Here is a 20,000-nt window from a genome sequence, read left to right as displayed (position 1 = left end):
CTCCATCCCCTCCTTCCACCCGTTCCACCGCTAACCATGCCGTTCCACCTTCTTCCACAGTCTCCGTTCCACACATGCTCCACTTTCTCTTTCCTCCTACTCCACTTTTTTTCATTTCTTCACCTTTCTATGCCCTTCTTCCACCCGTTCCACCGTTAACCATGCCGTTCCACCTCCTTCCACAGTCTCCGTTCCACATATGCTCCACTTTCTCTTTCCTCCTACTCCACTTTTTTTCATCTCTTCATCTCTCTCTATCCCCTTCTTCCACCCGTTCCACCGCTAACCATGCCGTTCCACCTCCTTCCACAGTCTCCGTTCCACAAATGCTCCACTTTTTCTTTCCTCCTCCTCCACTTGTTTTCATCTCACTCCCAAACTGCACACACAATTCTCCACGCCATCCCCTTCTTCCACCCGTTCCACCGCTAACCATGCCGTTCCACCTTCTTCCACAGTCTCCGTTCCACACATGTTCCATATCGTGACCTTCGACAACGGCCCGTGCCAAGCCCAGAACGGGGAACACGGCACCTGCTTCAGTCAAAAGGAGTGTGACGAGCTGAAGGGATCGGTGTCTGGGAAATGCGCTAACGGCTTCGGCGTCTGCTGCATCCGTGAGTATCGCTGGGGGTTGGGGTGTGTCTGAGGGGTGTTAGAGAGGGTTGGGGAAGGGTGTAAGGGTGTGGGTTGCGTGGGGAAGGGTTCAGGGTGGGTGGGAAAGGTTAGGGAAGGGTTGGATATCGGTTGTGTGTGTGTGTGTTTTTGGGGGTCTGGCTGCGAGAGAAAGCGTTGGGATGGGAAGGGAAGGGAAGGGTAGGGAAGGGTAGGGTAGGGTAGGGTAGGGAAGGGTAGGGAACGGAAGGTAGGGGTAAGGAAGGGAAAGGATGGTTAGGGTATGGAAGGGAAGGGAAGGGTATGGAAGGGAAAGGATGGATAGGGTATGGAAGGGAAGGATTAGGGTATGGAAGGGAAGGGAAGGGATGGATAGGGTATGGAAGGGAAGGGTATGGAAGGGAAGGGAAGGGAAGGGAAGGGAAGGGTAGAGACGGAAGGGGAAGGAAAAGAAAGGGTTAGGAAGGGAAGGGTAGTGTGTGTGTGTGTGTGTGTGTGTGTGTGTGTGTGTGTGTGTGTGTGTGTGTGTGTGTGTGTGTGTGTGTGTGCACGCTTTTTTATGCCCACTGATGTGTACATACGATTAATTTCCCACGCACATGTGTATACCAATATCACAATTTTGTTTACATACACGCACACACGCGCGCACACTAACTTTCTAACCCCCAACTCTCAACCCCACAAATATCCACACAACCCCAAAACCTCCCCTTCCCCTCCCCAACCTCGTCATCCAACCCAACCAAATCTTGGGTCAACCTCTGCCCAATTTCACATCACAAAAAAACAACATTAAACCAACCTCAGTTCAACCTCATTCAACCTAACCTCACCCAATCCTAATACAGTTTCACATATAGCTCAACCAAACCCCACAGCAAACCCCCATGCAAGACGCTACATCAAAACCCCATACACAACCTAACCCCACCCCACCCAACTTCAGTCCAACGGTATTCAACCCCAAAGTCATATAAATTCAAAATACGACCCCAAAAAACCCATATTTAAACCCCATGAAACCCCCACATATAACCCCCTGAATCTCAACGACTTTAACTTCAACCTCACGCAAGCAAACCTCAACCAGCCTACAACCTGACCCAACCTGATCGAACATAACCCCACACGACCTCAACCCCACCAACCGAACTCTATCAAACCTCATTCTAACCTCAAACCAACCTCACCCAACCCAACCAAACAATACCCAGCCCAACCAAACAATATCCAACCCCACCAACCAAACTCCATCAAACCTCATCCTAACCTCAAACCAACCTCACGCAACCCAACCCCACCTTCCAAACTCCACACAGCCCACATAACCTCCCCCCCCCTCAAGCCCCAACTTAGCCCAACACAATGCAACATAACCCAACCCCAACCAACCCAACTCAACCGGACCAACCCCACACAAACTTCAACCTGACCAAACCCACACCAACCCCCCCAACCAACCCCACATCTAACCCCCAGCCAGACCCAACTTAACCCATCCCAACACCACACGACCTCACGCAACCCCCCCCCACCCCACCCCATGCACCCCCCCAAGCACCTAACACACCCCCCTCCCCCCCCCAGTCAAAGCCACCTGTGGAGAGACCATTAGCGTCAACAACACATACTTCATCAACTCCATCGATTCTACGACTTCCGCCACCCGCTCCACCCCCACCCACGTCTCCCCCTACGGCTCATCCGGCCACGTCTCCTACAGCGTCCCCACCACCTGCTTCGTCACGGTGGAGCCCCCCGAAGGCGTAAGTATAAGGGGTTGGATCCTGTTATAAGGGGTCGGATCGCTTATAGGGGGTTGGATGCTATCATAAAGGGTCGGATTCTCTTACATGGGTTTGGATTGGTTTATGAAGGATCGAGTCGGTTTATATGGGATTGGATAGGTTTATAGAGGGATTAGGTTAGCATATAAGGGCTTGGATGGCTAATAAGGGTGTTACATCGGTTTATAAAGGGATCTGATCGGGTTATAGGGCATTGGATAGGTTAAACATGGATTTGGCTTGATTTTCAATGAACTGAGTGGATTTATAAGGGATTGGATCGCTTCTGTGGGTTTGGATCCTATCAAAAAGGGTTGGATCGTTTTTAAAGGGGTTTAATACTTCTATATGGGTTTCGATTCGCTTATATTCGGGTTTGAATAGCTTATGAAGGGGCTGAATTGTTATAAAGAGGTTTCGATCCTCCTGTAAGGGTTTGAATCGCTTATAAAGGGATTTGATCGCTTATAATGGGGTTAGATTCTTTTTATATGGGTTCAAGTGTTCGCTAATTATATTTAATAGGTTAGGTTTATTTATTTTTCGTTCCTTTTGTATATAATTTATTGCATGATTGTCTACTTCTACTACTACTACTACTACTACTACTACTACTACTACTACTACTACTACTACTACTATTACTACTATTACTACCACCGCCACCATCACTACCGCTGTAGAAATCACACACTACCACACTTAGAGAGAGAGAGAGAGAGAGAGAGAGAGAGAGAGAGAGAGAGAGAGAGAGAGAGAGAGAGAGAGAGAGAGAGAGAGAGAGAGAGAGAGAGAGAGAGAGAGAGAGAGAGAGAGAGAGGTGAAAACTGAAAGGGTTAAATGGAATGGAAACACAAGAGAGAGAGAGAGAGAGAGAGAGAGAGAGAGAGAGAGAGAGAGAGAGAGAGAGAGAGAGAGAGAGAGAGAGAAATCTTCCTTCCAGTCTACATAACCTGCGACGGAACTCTGGCTCACAACAACAGCTATTTCGTCGGGGTTCGAACTCTGCCTCCCCGCCTGCTGAAATACCCCCCCTACCTGCTGCCTGCGCCCTTACGACTACTGCAACAACAACAACAACAACAACAACAACTGCTACTCTCCCAGGGGAACGGCTATGACTATTGCTATGTTACTATCACTCCGCCTGAGGATGTAAGACTACTACTACTACTACTACTACTACTACTACTAATGCTTATGATGTTGCTACTACTACTACTACTACTACTACTACTACCACAATCATAGCTCCTACCACCATAGCTAGTATACTATCATCACCATCACCATCACTACTACTACTACTACTACTACTACTACTATTACTACTACTACTATCATCACCATCACTACTACTACTACTACTACTACTACTACTACTACTAATAATAATAATAATAATAATAATAATAATAATAATAATAATAATAATAATAATATCTTTTTATTCTTTGTATTCTTTCTTTCCCATTCTCCTTCTCTATCTCCTTCTCTCCATCTCTCTCACTCTTTCCTCATCTCTGCCTCTCTTTTCCTCCTTTCCTCCCTCCTTTTCTTTCTCTCTCTCTTTCCTCCCCTCTCTTACTCACTCCCTTTTCTATCTTGCTCTCTCAAACACTCCCTTCCTCCCTCCTTACTCCTCCTCCCCTAATAACCGCCCCCCTCTCCCTTCCTCCCCCCCAGACGTGCCAGATTCTGCTACAGTTTGACGAGTTCGAGATGGCGGGGCCCACGGAGGGAGATTGCAACAATGACACCTTCGTAGTGCATGGGGCCAACGCGGGCAGCGAGATCCCCACCCTCTGCGGGAACAACGCCGGACAGCACAGTGAGTTGGGGCGTCTTTGGAAGCAACTAGATACTCTTTAAGGGGATTGGATTCTCTTGAAGGCGATTCGATTCTCTGTTAGGGGATTGGATTCTCTTTAAAGCGACTGGATTCTCTTTTAAGCGATTGGATTCTCTTGAAGGGGATTGGATTCTCTTTTAGGCGATTGGATTCTCTTTAAAGCGACTGGATTCTCTTTTAAGCGATTGGATTCTCTTGAAGGGGATTGGATTCTCTTTAAGGCGATTGGATTCTCTTTAAGGCGACTGGATTCTCTTTAGGGCAATTGGAGGATCTATAATGTGATTCGATGCTCTGTAATTCGATTTGTTCCTCTGTAATGCGATTCGATCCTCTATATTACGACTGCATCCTCTATAAGCATGTTTTGTGGGGTTGGATTCTACTGATGAATTTATTTTTTTATTCAATCCCACAAAAAATAATCTAAACCCCTTCTTAAGCCATGTAATCCCCATATGAGCCTTTTAAAATCCTTCCATCATTTTTTAAACTATCCAAATCTCTTTATAAGCTTTCCAATCCCTTTACGTGTCCTTCAATCCATTCAACTCCACTAAAGGCCTTACAATCCCTTAATAAACCCTCAAACCTATTTCTATTTCTATTTCTCGAACCTCTTCATATTTCTATTTCAAACGATCCAACCCTTTTCAACCCTCCTAAACCCCTTCCCCTCTCATGCTGGTCACGATGATGCCCCTGTTTGTACCCTTCAAAGTCTCCCAATCCTTTTTACAAACCATACAAACCCCTTTAAGAAACCTTCCAATCCCTTTACCAATCCTCTATAATCTCCTTACGAACCCTCTCAACCCTTTAAGAACCATCGAATCCTTTTTAATATTTACCCAGTCAAACACGCAGTAACCCAAACCCCTTTTTTAAACCATCCAATTCCTTAAAGCACCTTCAAATTCTACTACATACTCTAACAAAGCCTTTGAACACCCCAATCTTCTTTAATCCCATCCAACCCCTTTCTTAAACCATCCAATTCCATCCAACCCCTTTCTTAAACCATCCAATTCCTTAAAGCACCTTCCAATTCTACTACATACTCTAACAAAGCCTTTGAACACCCCAATCTTCTTACATCCCATCCAACCCCTTTCTTAAACCATCCAATTCCATCCAACCCCTTTTTTAAGCCATCCAATTCCTTAAAGCACCCTTCAATTCTACTACAAACTCTAACAAACCGTTTGAACACCCCAATCTTCTTTCATCCCATCCAACCCCTTTCTTAAACCATCCAATTCCATCCAACCCCTTTTTTAAACCATCCAATTCCTTAAAGCACCCTCCAATTCTACTACAAACTCCAACAAACCGTTTGAACACCCCAATCTTCTTACATCCCATCCAACCCCTTTCTTAAACCATCCAATTCCTTAAAGCACCTTCCAATTCTACTACAAACTCCAACAAACCGTTTGAACACCCCAATCTTCTTACATCCCATCCAACCCCTTTCTTAAACCATCCAATTCCATCCAACCCCTTTCTTAAACCATCCAATTCCATCCAACCCCTTTCTTAAACCATGCAATTCCTTAAAGCACCTTCCAATTCTACTACAAACTCTAACAAACCCTTTGAACACCCCAATCTTCTTACATCCCATCCAACCCCTTTCTTAAACGATCCAATTCCTTCCCAGTGTACATCGACGTGGACAACTCTGCGGGCCCCTTCATGTTGGCCACAACGACGTCCTACGTGGAGGTGCTCCGGCGGTGGAAGATCAAGGTTTCCTTCATCGACGCCCACAACCCCTGCAAGGCGCCCAACCGATGCCTCCAGTACTACAAGGACACGTCGGGATCCTTCAAGTCCTTCAACTACATCGGGAAGCCGCCCATGATGCTCAACAACCAGGTGAGGGCGGGAAAGGCTGTAGGGGGGTGTGTGAAGGGGTGGTTTTTTTCTTTAACCCCTTGACTGCGGATTTCCTACAAGAAGACATCACCAAGCTACAGGAACGGAGCAAAAAGTGGCTGCTACAATTCAATGGAGAAAAATGTAAAGTCATGCAGCTTGGGAGGGGATATCCAGCACACCAATACCACCACAGAGGCAGAGAAAGACCTGGGAGTGTATGTTACCAGGCTACCAGTGAAGGGATATCCAGCACACCAATACCACATGGGAAACACTCCACTATCCACCACAGAGGCAGAGAAAGACCTGGGAGCATATGTGACCAGGCTACCAGTGAAGGGATATCCAGCACACCAATACCACATGGGAAACACTCCACTATCCACCACAGAGGCAGAGAAAGACCTGGGAGTGTATGTTACCAGGCTACCAGTGAAGGGATATCCAGCACACCAATACCACATGGGAGACACTCCACTATCCACCACAGAGGCAGAGAAAGACCTGGGAGTGTATGTGACCAGGCTACCAGTGAAGGGATATCCAGCACACCAATACCACATGGGAAACACTCCACTATCCACCACAGAGGCAGAGAAAGACCTGGGAGCATATGTGACCAGGCTACCAGTGAAGGGATATCCAGCACACCAATACCACATGGGAAACACTCCACTATCCACCACAGAGGCAGAGAAAGACCTGGGATTATAAGTTCACCAGGCTACCAGTGAAAGCCAAATCCGTGCCAATCGCAGCGGACGGGTTAATGTTGAGTCTATAACCTTTTCTCATACTTATCTATTTTCTTCCTTCTTCTTTCCTCGCCTCCTCTAACACCCCATCTTCTTCGACCTCCCCCCCACCAGAACTACGCCATCTGCTTCGCCTACGTGCCCGGTTACTGCGACATTGGCATCACCTACACGCGGTATGACCTGGGGGACGAGAATGGCGAGTGTACCGGCGATTACACGGGGATGAATAACCATAAGCTGTGTGGGGACTTCGAATCCTTATCCACAATGAGTAAGATCCGGACTGTTATTGCTGTTGTTGCTCCTGCTATCAATACTCCTCCTCCTCCTCCTCCTTCTACTACAACTACAACTGCTACTACTACTACTACTACTATTGCTACTACTTTAACTATTGTCGTTGGTATAGTCTAGGAAATCTAGTCTAATTTAACTTATGCTGTAATTCATATAGTAGTAATATTTGTATAATGTATGTCCTACTACTACTACTACTACTACTACTACTACTACTACTACTGCTACTACTACTACTATTACCACTACTGCTATTCCTGCCGTCTCCCATTTAAAAACTTCCTCCGTTCTCTCTTATATCGTAAAAACCTTTCCCCGTTTTCTCTTATACCGTTAAAACCTTCCCCCGTTCTCTCTTATACCGTTCAAAACCTTCTCCCGTTCTCTCTCTTAAACCTTTTCCCCGTTCTCTCTCTTAAACCTTCCCCCGTTTTCTCTTATACCGTTCAAAGCCTTCTCCCGTTTTCTCTCCTAAACCTTCGCCCGTTCTCTCTCCTAAACATTCCCCCGTTTCCTCTTATACCGTTCAAAACCTTCTCCCGTTCTCTCTCTTAAACCTTTTCCCCGTTCTCTCTCTTAAACCTTCCCCCGTTTTCTCTTATACCGTTCAAAACCTTCTCCCGTTCTCTCTCTTAAACCTTTTCCCCATTCTCTCTCTTAAACCTTCCCCCGTTCTCTCTTATACCGTTCAAAACCTTCTCCCGTTCTCTCTCTTAAACCTTATCCCCGTTCTCTCTCTCTTAAACCTTCCCCCGCTTTCTCTTATACCGTTCAAAACATTCTCCCGTTTTCTCTCCTAAACCTTCCCCCGTTCTCTCTCCTTGCAGTCAACGCCACGTCTCCCATGACCATCCAAGTGGTTTCAGACGACAGCAACGAGAGGGAGGAGGAGGGCTTCCACGCCAATTATATGATGATGGCCTGCCACTGACCGCCATACCCTCAACTACACCCCTTACATCCCCTCTCGCCTTCCCCTGCACTTTACTTGAGTTCCCCATAAAAAGTTGAATTTAGTTGAGTTACCCTTAAAGTGTTTCGGTTCTTCGGGGTTTTCTCTGTTTTTAAGGGATTTGCGGGATGGGTGATGGGTGAAGGGGATGCTTAGAGACGCAGATGACATAATAGGATCCCGTTACACACCATTAGACCCATTAGAACACCATTTAAACCCATTATTAACACATACCCATTTTCTCTCTCCATCTTTCCCTCCATTTACACCCCATCTTACCCCCCCCCCCTTATCAAAATCAATTATAAACCCATTTCTAAACACTCGTAAAACCCATTTCGCTGTTGAATCCTATTACAAACCCACTAAGCCAAATCAATATATACGAAACCCCATTTTTTGAAGTCTAAACCGTATTACAAATCTATATTTTGAACCTACGGATTAAAAAACCAATTACAATCAAAACCTCATTAATGTAAACCCAATTTTTTGAACGCATACTAACTTAAACGCAAAATTTACTGAAGTCCCCAATTAAAAACACTAAAAAAAACGGATTATAACCAAACTAGGAAGGTAAAAAGACCAAGTTCTCATATTTCCCAACCTTTCGAAACCACAGACTGGGACACTAATATCACTTTCGTCACCCATTAAAAACAACACAGAAAACCGACCTCACCGATTTACAGAAAACGGACTTTACACGGCCTACTTACCCAAGACCCATATCCCTAAACGTATCGGGCTTCCTCTACGGCTAACGGGGCTTTCAGGGGCTGTGTTTTGCCCGTTCAAGGCGCAGGAGATGCGTAAACCATCACCAGCATTGCAAAACAGTCCATGAAAAGCCCTACAGTGACAGGAACTCCTACGAGAGGGCTTTGCGAGTAGACCAAGCCAGGCGTTTAGAAATACAGGGTTAGTTTTCATACCTGTGACCAAGTTGTCCCCGTCCACACACACATACTTCCATACACCTCCCCCCATTCCACACCCCACTCCCGCAAGCTCAAAGAAAGGCGGGCTCCCCCACTATGTAATATACTGTAATATACACACTAAGCTACTCTGTTAATTCTCGTGGGCTGCAAGAGATCATTTGTATAGTACTGTACAGAGCGAGACTTGAATTAGGTAGTTGAGTTTTTTGTAATAGCCTGATAGTTCTACGATGACGACGACTACTACTACTACTACTACGACGACTACTATTACTACTACTACTAGCACTTCAGACCATTGCTATTAACGATTATTTATTCAATTTATTTATTTATTTATTTATTTATGCTGCTGGTGTTGTTGTTGTTGTTGTTGTTGTTGTTGTTGTTGTTGTTGTTTTTATCGCTTGTGAATGCTTGTGTGTATGAGAGAGAGAGAGAGAGAGAGTTTTAATTCCATACTAGCTAAATAGATGAGTGTGTATGTGCGTACGTGTGTGTGTGTGTGTGTGTGTGTGTGTGTGTGTGTGTGTGTGTGTGTCCCATAACGACATGTGTTTTTATTATCATTATTATTAAAAAAAAAAATTCAGTGTGCGTGCGTGTGTGCGTGTGTTTGTAACTCTTAAAAAATTACTTAATATAACTTATACATATTTATTTTCTAAGTCTTATTTTTGTAATGGAGAGAGAGAGAGAGAAGGAGAGAAGGAGAGAGAGAGAGAAAAATAATAGATGGTGTTAATAGATTATACTAAGCTTATGATGATGATGATGATGATGATGATGATGACGATGATGATGCTCAGGGCTATTAGTACGATGAAAAAGAGATAAATAATAATAATAATAATAGTGATGAAGAAACATATATAATGACCAAACTATTATCATCAAGAAGAAGAAGAAGAAGAAGATGAAGAAGCAGAGACAAGCGAGAAGAAAATAATAATGGAAATAAGAAAAAGAAAAAACAACAAGAGATAATAACAATAACAATGAGACCAATCTTTTTTTTTCTGTTGCTGTGTTGAAAAAAAAGAAGAAAAAAGAAAGAAAACAAAAAGCAAGAGAAAACGAGACCACAAGAAAATAAAAGAAGAAGAAAAAGAAGAAAAAATAAATACACAAAAGAAAACGAGACCACAAGAAGAAGAAGAAGAAGACGAATATATAGAGTGACATTATTACCAGACCAAAATAAATAGAGTGACATTATTACCAGACCAAAACTATGAAAATAATAATAAACTTTATATAACACAAAAAAAATGCTATTATTATTATTACCATTATTAGTACCATGATCACCGTTCCATAGACCCATCAGGTGTTATGTTTGAATTATACCTGTTTGCTTGATTACACACACACACACACACACACACACACACACACACACACACACACACACACACACACACACACACACACACACACACAGAAATCTAGCCTATACATACATACAAACACAAAGACAGACAGATAAGTAGATAAAGATGGATAGATAGATGTAAATAAGGGCACATGACCCGCATCTTTGTCCTTCTACACAGCCATCGACAACGCCATCTTATACTCGTGCAAAGCGAGTCCATAACACCTGTGAATAAGCTAAGTCTATATATACCACGTCAAGTCACTCTGCTTCAAAACTGTGACCGGTACGCGCAGGAGGCGGTTTTGGGGGCGGAGCAGCGGGATGACGTCACTTGGAGCCAAAAAAAATAAATACCCGCCATTTCAGGGGTGACTAAAGTTAGGGCCGTGTGTGCACTCTGGATGTGCATTCTCGCCTTCTTTCACAGCGCGTTCAGGCAAGCCACTGACGAAAAAATATGTCTTTTTATTGTGCTATTGCGTGACTGTAATTTCAATGACTACAAACGGCGGTGTGGGGTGTGAGGGAGGGCATGATGAAGTGATTGATTTAAATTAGTCCGCCTTTCCTCGTTTTCTCTAAATCCCTGTTTCTACATTCTCTAGTTTGGCTCCAAGCAACGTCACGCATAAGCCACGCCTCGGCCGTGTCTCCTCCCACAAACCTGCGTATGACTTGACCTGGTGTATATAGACTTAGTGAATAAAAAGAAGCGAGGACCGAGAGGAGGAGGACCTGAGAAGCGATACAAAGCGTTACAGGTCAAAAGATGTAGAAGAAGAAGGGCTGGTGTTCACAAGTGCTTCAGCGACTCACATCAGCTATTTCCAAAGGCCAAAAACGGAGTCAGTTCGGTTGTATTAAACGGTTCTGTATTTTCATGGTACAGAATAAGGGTCACACTCAACATTGCCAGATTATCGTACTCAGAGCCCCGTATATACTGCTTAAATCCACACACTGCTTTAATCCACACACACTGCTCAAATCCACACACTGCTTTAATCCACACACTGCTTAAATCCACACACTGCTCAAATCCACACACTGCTTTAATCCACACACTGCTTAAATCCACACACTGCTTAAATCCACACACACTGCTCAAATCCACACACACACAGCATTAATCCACACTGTTCCACACACCAAAAGGCTTCCAAACACCGTTCCACACACAATACACTTAACACAGCCCCTTGCACTTCTTACACGGCATATACAGGTACTCACAGGTCAGGTCAGGGCTTCAGGGTCACGCAGGGAAGGTCAGGCGGCGCGGGTGACCTTAAAAGCGCTTATAAATGACACCAAAATAATGTAAACAACGGGGTAGCGGGCGAACCACGTGGCCGCCTCTTGGTCCTGATCTGGGTCTGGGGTCACCACCGTTGCCAGATTGTCGTACTCAGAGCATAGTATTGATCGGTTTCTGACGCCTAACTATTGCCAAGAAACATCAGAATCTAACTCTTTTAACGATAACTATAAATGAGTTTCGTTATTGGAGCCCAGAAGACAGTTAAAGATCCTAAAAACAGGTATAGAATGTCTTAACCTTACTAGACTTTGCATTTCTGAGAGTGAATTTGACTTTTACGAACTGTATTACGATTTTGTTTTCTTATAGTTAACCACAAGAAAAGGGAAGTCTTAAAGATTCTAAAAATAAGTATAGAATGTCTTAACCTCACCAGACTTAGCATTATTTAGAGTGAATTTGACTTTTACGAACTGTATTACGATTTTGTCATTATAGAGTTAGCCATAAGAAAAGGGAAGTCTTAAAGATCCTAAAAATAAGTATAGAATGTCTTAACCTCACCAGACTTAGCATTATTTAGAGTGAATTTGACTTTTACGAACTTCTATTACGATTTTGTCATTATAGAGTTAGCCATAAGAAAAGGGAAGTCTTAAAGATCCCAAAAATAAGCAAAATGTCTTAACCTCACCAGACTTAGCATTATTTAGAGTGAATTTGACTTTTACGAACTGTATTATGATTTTGTTTTCTTATAGTTAACCATAAGAAAAGGGAAGTCTTAAAGATTCTAAAAATAAGCAAAATGTCTTATCCATACCAGACTTAGCATATTCGAGAGAGTGCTTGACTTGTACGAGCAAAATTAGTATGTCATAAAGCAATACACTTCACGCCAGACTGTCCGTGAGCGGGTTAACTTAACTATAATAAACTGCCTGACTCCCACAGCTGACTCTCTTTCCGCGGGTTAGTCCTTCAATACATTCATTTTCTGTGTTTAAGGATTTTTTGAGAGCACCAGCCATTGATAGGATAGACTAGCTTAGAGAATGAAGAAATGGACACTGATAGGCTATTATAGAAAACTTAATTAACAACAGTATTTCAATAGGCTTAGATTCACACGAGTCCCGCCCATGAGCTACAGTTGCGCGTGGCTCCAGTGCTCACCGCCGCAACACTATCCCTTGAGCATATGAGGAAAGGAGGGGGGGACCTTGGACCCATCACCCCGGGACACAGGACCAGTTGGACACCCGGTTTACCACAGTGTGCCTCCCCCAGGGGTCCCCAGGTAGGCTACATATATATATCCCCCAGCCCCAAGGGGAGGATGATCAGCTGACTGGCCTGCGCTAACTGCCCGGATAAGGATTCGAACCCAGACCCAAGGATTCGTAGGGGGACATGCTAACCACTACGCCAAGGACTTTTACAATAGGGCTAACTACTACTACTACTACTACTAGGCTACTACTACTACTACTACTACTACAGGCAATGACTAATCTGAAACTTGAACTGCAGTGATAAATTAAGTTATCTCTCTCTCTCTCTCTCTCTCTCTCTCTCTCTCTCTCTCTCTCTCTCTCTCTCTCTCTCTCTCTTAAGTAAACCGAGATAAAGTAAAAATACACACACACTTAAAATGTTATCTTAGAGAGAGAGAGAGAGAGAGAGAGAGAGAGAGAGAGAGAGAGAGAGAGAGAGAGAGGGGGGGGGGGGACAATTACTATCTCTCCTATCATCGGTTGTTCTCAAGAGCCAATCAGCTGTCTCCTTGACCTCTGGGAGTACTACAGCTTAATCATCATCATCATCATTATCATCATCAGTAATAGTAGCAGTAGTAGTAGTAGTAGTAGTAGTAGTAGTAGTAGAAGTAGTAGTAGTGTTGAAGCAAATGAGTGATATTGTTTTCCTCTTTGCCTGTCTGTCTCTCTGTCTGTCTGTGTCTCTGTCTATCTGTATATGTGTCTGTCTGTCTGTCTGTCTGTCTGTGTCTTTCTACCTGTATATGTGTCTGTCTGTCTGTCTCTGTCTGTCTGTGTCTTTCTATCTGAATATGTGTCTGTCTGTCTGTCTCTCTGTCTGTAACCCTCCCCTCCTACCCCTCTCTCTCCCCCCCTCCCCCCTCCCCCCTCCGCGACCGTCCATGGGGGCCCAGTCACGGCTGAGGTTTTCGAACGATAATGAGAAGAGCTTTGGAGGTGACCCCGGACAGGTGAGGAAGGGACGGTCGAAGGTCAACAGGTGAGCTAGTCTTCGTGCAGGTAACAAGGTCATTGACTTGGTAACAGTGTGATAAGAGAGGAAAGGTGAGATATTGGGATAGATAGATAGATAGATAGATAGATAGATAGATAGAGAGAGAGAGAGAGAGAGAGAGAGAGAGAGAGAGAGAGAGAGAGAGAGAGAGAGAGAATGTAATTGATGCTGACCGTGAGAAATTATCCTAGTACTCTCTCTCTCTCTCTCTCTCTCTCTCTCTCTCTCTCTCTCTCTCTAAAAATGGAAGAAAATGTGGGAGAGAGGGAGAAAGAGAGAAGGGAAAGAAGGGAAGGAGGAAATAGGAGTGGAGGGAGAAAAGGAGGAAGGAAAAAAGGGGAAGGAAAAAGAGGAGGAAAAAAAAAAAGAGGAGAGGAGAGAGGAAAGGTTAGGACAGGAGAATCCAATACTTTTACAATATAACTACACTTTTTAAGATTGAATTTGTAATATACGTCAACTTAACTGTGTGGCAATCAAACATTTTAACTAACTATACGTTTTTACGACTGAGTTTGTATTGTGTCATCCTAATTGTGAAAACCCAACACTTTTACAATATAACTACACTTTTTGCGATTGAGTTACTTATATATGTCAACTTAACTCCGTGGCAATCAAACATTTCAACTTACTATACTTTTTTACGACTGAGTTTGTATTGTGTCATCCTAATTGTGAAAACCCAACACTTTTACAATATAACTACACTTTTTAAGATTGAGTTACTTATGTCAACTTAACTGTGTGGCAATCAAACATTTTAACTAACTATACTTTTTTACGACTGAGTTTGTATTGTGTCATCCTAATTGTGAAAACCCAACACTTTTACAATATAACTACACTTTTTGCGATTGAGTTACTTATATATGTCAACTTAACTGTGTGACAATCAAACATTTTAACTAACTATACTTTTTTACGACTGGGTTTGTATTGTGTCATCCTAATTGTGAAAACCCAACACTTTTACAATATAACTACACTTTTTAAGAATGAGTTACTTATATATGTCAACTTAACTCCGTGGCAATCAAACATTTTAACTAACTATACGTTTTTACGACTGAGTTTGTATTGTGTCATTCTAATTGTGAAAACCCAACACTTTTACAATATAACTACACTTTTTAAGACTGAGTTTGTAATATATATCAACTTAACTGTGTGACAATCAAACATTTTTAACTAACTAGACTTTTTATGACATAGTTTATAATACGTCGACCTAACTGTCAAAATCCAACACTTTTACAAACTACACTACTTACGATAGTTTGCAATACGCCAAGTAAACTCTCGGTGAAATTATCCAACACTTCTTATGAACTCCATCCCTCCAAATATGAAAAGTTCAAACCAGTCTTGATGATAAATAGCCAAGTCTTACCGCCTGTTACATAATGTCCTTCACTCCCTCCTTCCTTTCTCTCCTTCTTTCCTCCCGTTGGTGAGAGAGGAAGGGAGGGAGGGGAGGGAAGGAGGGAGAGAGGTCATAGGAGCAAAGGAAAGGTGTTGGTAACAGTGTTGGTACTATACTCGGTACTAACTTGGTATTCTTAAGAAGAAATATGATATAACTCGGTACTATGTTTGGTACTACATTTGGTACTCATCTGGTACACTAAAAACAGATTGGGTTAGTGTGTCAGGCAGGTAAGTGATGTCACAGGTGAGGTATTTTAATTAACCTGTTGAGCGAGTTCTTTTTTTTTTTTTTGTCTTATTTATTTTCCTCTTGTGAATTCTCGATATTTTCTTTCTCAGGTGAATTATCAATATTTTTTTTTTCTCTCTTGCGAATTCTTAATGTTTTTTTTTCTCTTGGGAATTATATATTTTTTTTCCTTTCAGTTAAAATTACTTTCTCATCTCCTCCGTAAGAGAGAGAGAGAGAGAGAGAGAGAGAGAGAGAGAGAGAGAGAGAGAGAGAGAGAGAGAGATAACGCAATCGAGGCTGACCGAGCGTGGGAAAGCAAAAAATTATTATAGTTGAAGTAAAGATGATAATAATAATAATAATAATAATAATAATAATAATAATAATAATAATAATAATAATAATAATAATAGTGATGATGATAGTAGTAGTCGTAGTAGTAGTAGTAGTAGTAGTAGTAGTAGTAGTAGTAATGAAAATAATAAAAATAATGACTGGAAGAAGAAGAAGAAGAAGAAAAAGAAGAAGAAGAAGAAGAAGATCAACAACAACAACAACAACAACAACAACATCACCACCACCACCACCACCTCCTTCCCCCCCACCACCCCCCTCCCCCCCCTCCCCCCCACCTTAAATAATTACCTCCTTCATTAAAATATATCTTGTAAATTAAAACCTTACGTAAAAGTGTTTGTTCGTTCGTCCGTCTGTGTGTTCCTCCTCAGCGTCGTCCATTTACTATAAAAGCGAAGGTGAGTGACGTAACGCGCCGCCAGGGTACGTGCACCTTACGTCGGCGGGCAAAGTAGCAATTAGCGTTTTTTTTTTGTTGTTGTTGTTTAATTTTGTTTTTTTCCTTGTTTTTTTTATTTATTTTTTTACCTTGAGTTGTCTCCTTTACCTAAAAAAAAATCTATTAGGGAATATTTTCTATCTATCTTGGGGTAGGCGGTGGCTGAGTGGTTAGCGTGCGGGCCTAGCATTCACGGCGCCATGGACAACGTCGGTTCGAATCCCCACGCTACCACCGGGGAGTTTTCAGTCACCGCCGAGTGGCCCAAGACTACCCACATGCTGTCCTGAAGACCACCCATCAACCCGGATTCATCAACCATCAACCCGGACTCTAGAAGAACCCGTCCAAGTGAATGAAGAATGAGTTCCGGGGGGCAGCATGAGCCAAGCATAACTGGCGCCACTATAAAAATTGCCTGCGCCATGACGGGTTTGGGTCGACCACCAGGCCCCTGAAGAAAGCCTACAGACCGAGATGTTGAAAAAAGATCTATCTATCTATCTGTCAGTCAATCAGTCAGTCCGTCAATTAGTCAGTCAATCATACAGTTAGTCAGTCATTAGTAATAGTTGTAGTTGTAGTAGAAGTGGTAGTAGTAGTAGTAATAACAATAATAGTAGTAATAATAATAATAATAAAAATAAGAAGAAAAGAAGTGAAAGAGAGAGAGAGAGAGAGAGAGAGAGAGAGAGAGTGAAAGGAAGGAAGAAAGGCGACACAAATATCTTTAAAAATTCACCGTGAAAGTCACTCCACAAACATCAACAAACACCATCACCACCACCACCAACAACAACAACCCAAACATCAACCGTAACAACAGGCTATCACTTAATTCCTCATCTTCAACCCAACACGAAAGTTCTGGGGCCTTGTAACAACCAGCCTTTTCTTCTCCTTGACCTCGAGCTCTCAAAAGGACAAGTGCCGCTGATACCGAGACACTTCACTGCCAGGGTAACCGAGATAAGAGATAAAAAAACACGCACACAGCATCATCTCAATCAATTAATGCAATCTCATGTCGGTAGCCTACTCTCAGCAGACGCTCCCGACGCTCATCATCTACATTTCCTAAGGCCATAAAGAAGGTCAATCGGGCTCTCATGAGTGTTTATTTAGGTTCATGGTACAGAGGAAGGGAAGAGGAGGGAGAGGAAGAGATGGGGAGGGAGAGGGAGAGTGGAGGAGAGAGAAAGGAAAGAAGAGGGATACAGGGGAAGATGAGAGATGGGGAGCAGAGGCTTGAGGCGGGCGGGACCTTTAATTTTCATCGGGGAGACTGAAGAAGGCAGTTTTTATAGTGGCGTCATCAATGCTTGGCTCATGCTGCCCCCCGGAACTCATTCTTGATTCACATGGACGGTTTCTTCCAACTTCCGGGTTGATGAGTGGTCTTCAGGACAGCATGTGGGTAATCTTAGGCCACTCGACGGTGACTGAAAAATCCAAGGTGGTAGCGGGCGGATTCGAACCGACGTCATTCATGGAGCGACGAATGCAGGGCCCGCACGCTAAACACTCAGCCACCGCCTTCACCGCATAATGTGTGTGTGTGTGTGTGTGTGTGTGTGTGTGTGTGTGTGTGTGTGTGTGTGTTAGGCTGCCACGATGACTACTCTGACCGAAAAAAAATTCTGCCCTAATCTTGGGGGTGTAGCCTCAGCCCCGGGTTCGTACGTCCGTGAGGAGAGGAAAAGTAGGAAGAGGAATACAGGAGGGGAAGGGAGATGGGGAGGGGAGGGAATGGTAGGGAGAGGAATACAGGAGGGGAGGAGAGATGGGGAGGGGAGGGAATGGTAGGGAGAGGAATACAGGAGGGGAGGAGAGATGGGGAGGGGAGGGAATGGTAGGAAGAGGAATACAGGAGGGGAGGAGAGATGGGGAGAGGAGGGAATGGTAGGAAGAGGAATACAGGAGGGGAGGAGAGATGGGGAGAGGAGATAAAGGGAGGGAGAGGAATACAGGAGGGGAGGAGAGATGGGGAGGGGAGAGAAAGGGAGGGAGAGGAATACAGGAGGGGAGGAGAGATGAGGAAGGGAGATAAAGGGAGGGAGAGGAGTGGAGGAGGAGAGGAAAAAAGAGGGAGGAGGAGGGGAGGGAGATGAGACAGAAGAGGAAGGAAGGAGGAAGGTCTCGTCCCCTCGCTGGCAACACCGCAGACACCGTTCCAGCGGCACAGCGATCACCTGGCCGCAGTGACACGCCAGCCGTCAGAAGGGGAGGCTGTGCGCTACCCGGCTCCCGATACCTCAGTGGCTCCGTGCTGGCTAGGGAGAATTAACAAGTGCATTCCGACTTCAGAAATCGCCTCCTCCGCGTCTGTGATACCTCCCCGCGCTGTGATAGTCTGTCTGTGTGTCTGTGTGTGTGTGTGTTACGTGTGTCAAAGGGGCTACGGGTCATCCTCCTCCCTCCCCCCCTTGAGTGGTCTTAGTCTTGGTCGTGAACTTGTAAACAAATGTCACTCGGCTTAACGGGCTTACTAAACAGCGACGTTGTGTAAATAAATGATTCCAGTGATTTCTGTGATATTAGCGTTCATTCCTTGACCACACTGCCTGTAACTTAACTGTAATCCGAAACACACTGTAATCTTTCCTTCCACGCCAACGGGATCACAAAACACCGACGTAAACAACTATACTGGCAAGTCATTTATCTAATTTCTGCGACCTTACCGTTGATTCCTTGACCACATTGCCTCTAACTTAACTGTAACTCGAAACACAATTATAACCTTCCTTTCTACTACCCCTGAGAACGTGGAGAACAGGAATTAAGCCTTAAAATAACCAGAAACCGACTCGAAAACCCCAAGTCACTCTTCCCGGGAGCTCTGTGCAATATTAATCCCTCAGGTACCCCAAACACAATAACCTTTCCCTCCTCTCCAACGGGATCACAAAACAGCGACAAAGTGTAAACAACTCTTCTTGCGAGTTATTTTTTCACCTCATTTCTGGGATATTACTTGAAACCGCTTTAACGAACCCCACTTCTACCCTTGAGAACGGAGAAAATACGCATTATATCCCAAAATAACATAACCCAAGCCTGGAATACCCTAATCCCTAACGCAAACATTGAAAGCCCTCACCAAATACTCTAAATCGCAACGAAGTAAGAAAGATTAGGTGATTAAAGACAATCCCGCGGTAAAATCAAGATTAATGAGGGCTTGAGTTAGCTTTTGATAGTATTAATACCCGTGTGTGTGTACATATATAAGCTGCCGGCATAGAGATATAGTCATAGAGCAGCGATATCAAGCACTCCCTGACGCCGGTAACACCCATAACAAAGGTTGTATAGAGGCGTATGTGTTTATATAAAGGGCGTGACAAAGAGATACAGTCATAGAGTAGCCACATCAACCACCCCTGACGCCACTGGAGCCTTGTGTGTGTATATATGAGGCGTGACATAGAGATCAAGCACCCCTGACGCCACTGAAGCCACTGGTGGGTGTGTATGTGAGGGCGTGACATAGAGATTGAGTAATAGAATAGCCACCTCGAGTA

General features: G+C 43.8%; 2 protein-coding genes and 1 long non-coding RNA gene across 6 annotated transcripts in view; 2 read left to right on the top strand and 1 right to left on the bottom strand.

The window, feature by feature from the left end:
* The window catches only part of LOC127006342 (uncharacterized), a 29,036-nt gene extending 22,034 nt beyond the window's left edge, over positions 1-7,002 (bottom strand). For both annotated transcript variants that reach the window (XR_007759486.1, XR_007759485.1), the window contains exon 1: positions 6,349-7,002. This is a non-coding gene — a long non-coding RNA (uncharacterized LOC127006342). The remainder of the gene's footprint in view (positions 1-6,348) is intronic.
* LOC127006338 (uncharacterized) overlaps positions 1-8,439 on the top strand; it is a 17,582-nt gene extending 9,143 nt beyond the window's left edge. For both annotated transcript variants that reach the window (XM_050876167.1, XM_050876168.1), the window contains exons 3-8: positions 459-617; positions 2,206-2,384; positions 4,092-4,236; positions 5,921-6,138; positions 7,011-7,170; positions 8,024-8,439. In XM_050876167.1, coding sequence (XP_050732124.1) covers positions 459-617; positions 2,206-2,384; positions 4,092-4,236; positions 5,921-6,138; positions 7,011-7,170; positions 8,024-8,127 — 965 coding nt within the window. In that variant the 3' untranslated portion in view covers positions 8,128-8,439. The remainder of the gene's footprint in view (positions 1-458; positions 618-2,205; positions 2,385-4,091; positions 4,237-5,920; positions 6,139-7,010; positions 7,171-8,023) is intronic.
* A 10,204-nt stretch (positions 8,440-18,643) lies between these two features.
* Positions 18,644-20,000, top strand: part of LOC127006331 (lysosome membrane protein 2-like) — a 47,124-nt gene continuing 45,767 nt past the window's right edge. Inside the window, exon 1 of one of the 2 annotated variants that reach the window (XM_050876156.1) lies at positions 18,644-20,000. This exon is cut by the window's right edge and continues 137 nt beyond it. The gene's annotated coding sequence lies outside the window, so the exon portion shown is untranslated. The other variant, XM_050876155.1, reaches the window with a different exon arrangement.

Source organism: Eriocheir sinensis, chromosome 32, assembly GCF_024679095.1.
Source record: "Eriocheir sinensis breed Jianghai 21 chromosome 32, ASM2467909v1, whole genome shotgun sequence".
NCBI classification, from domain to species: Eukaryota; Metazoa; Arthropoda; class Malacostraca; order Decapoda; family Varunidae; genus Eriocheir; species Eriocheir sinensis.
The sequence above is the reverse complement of the archived record's forward strand: the minus strand, read 5'-3'. Positions and strand labels throughout refer to the sequence as shown.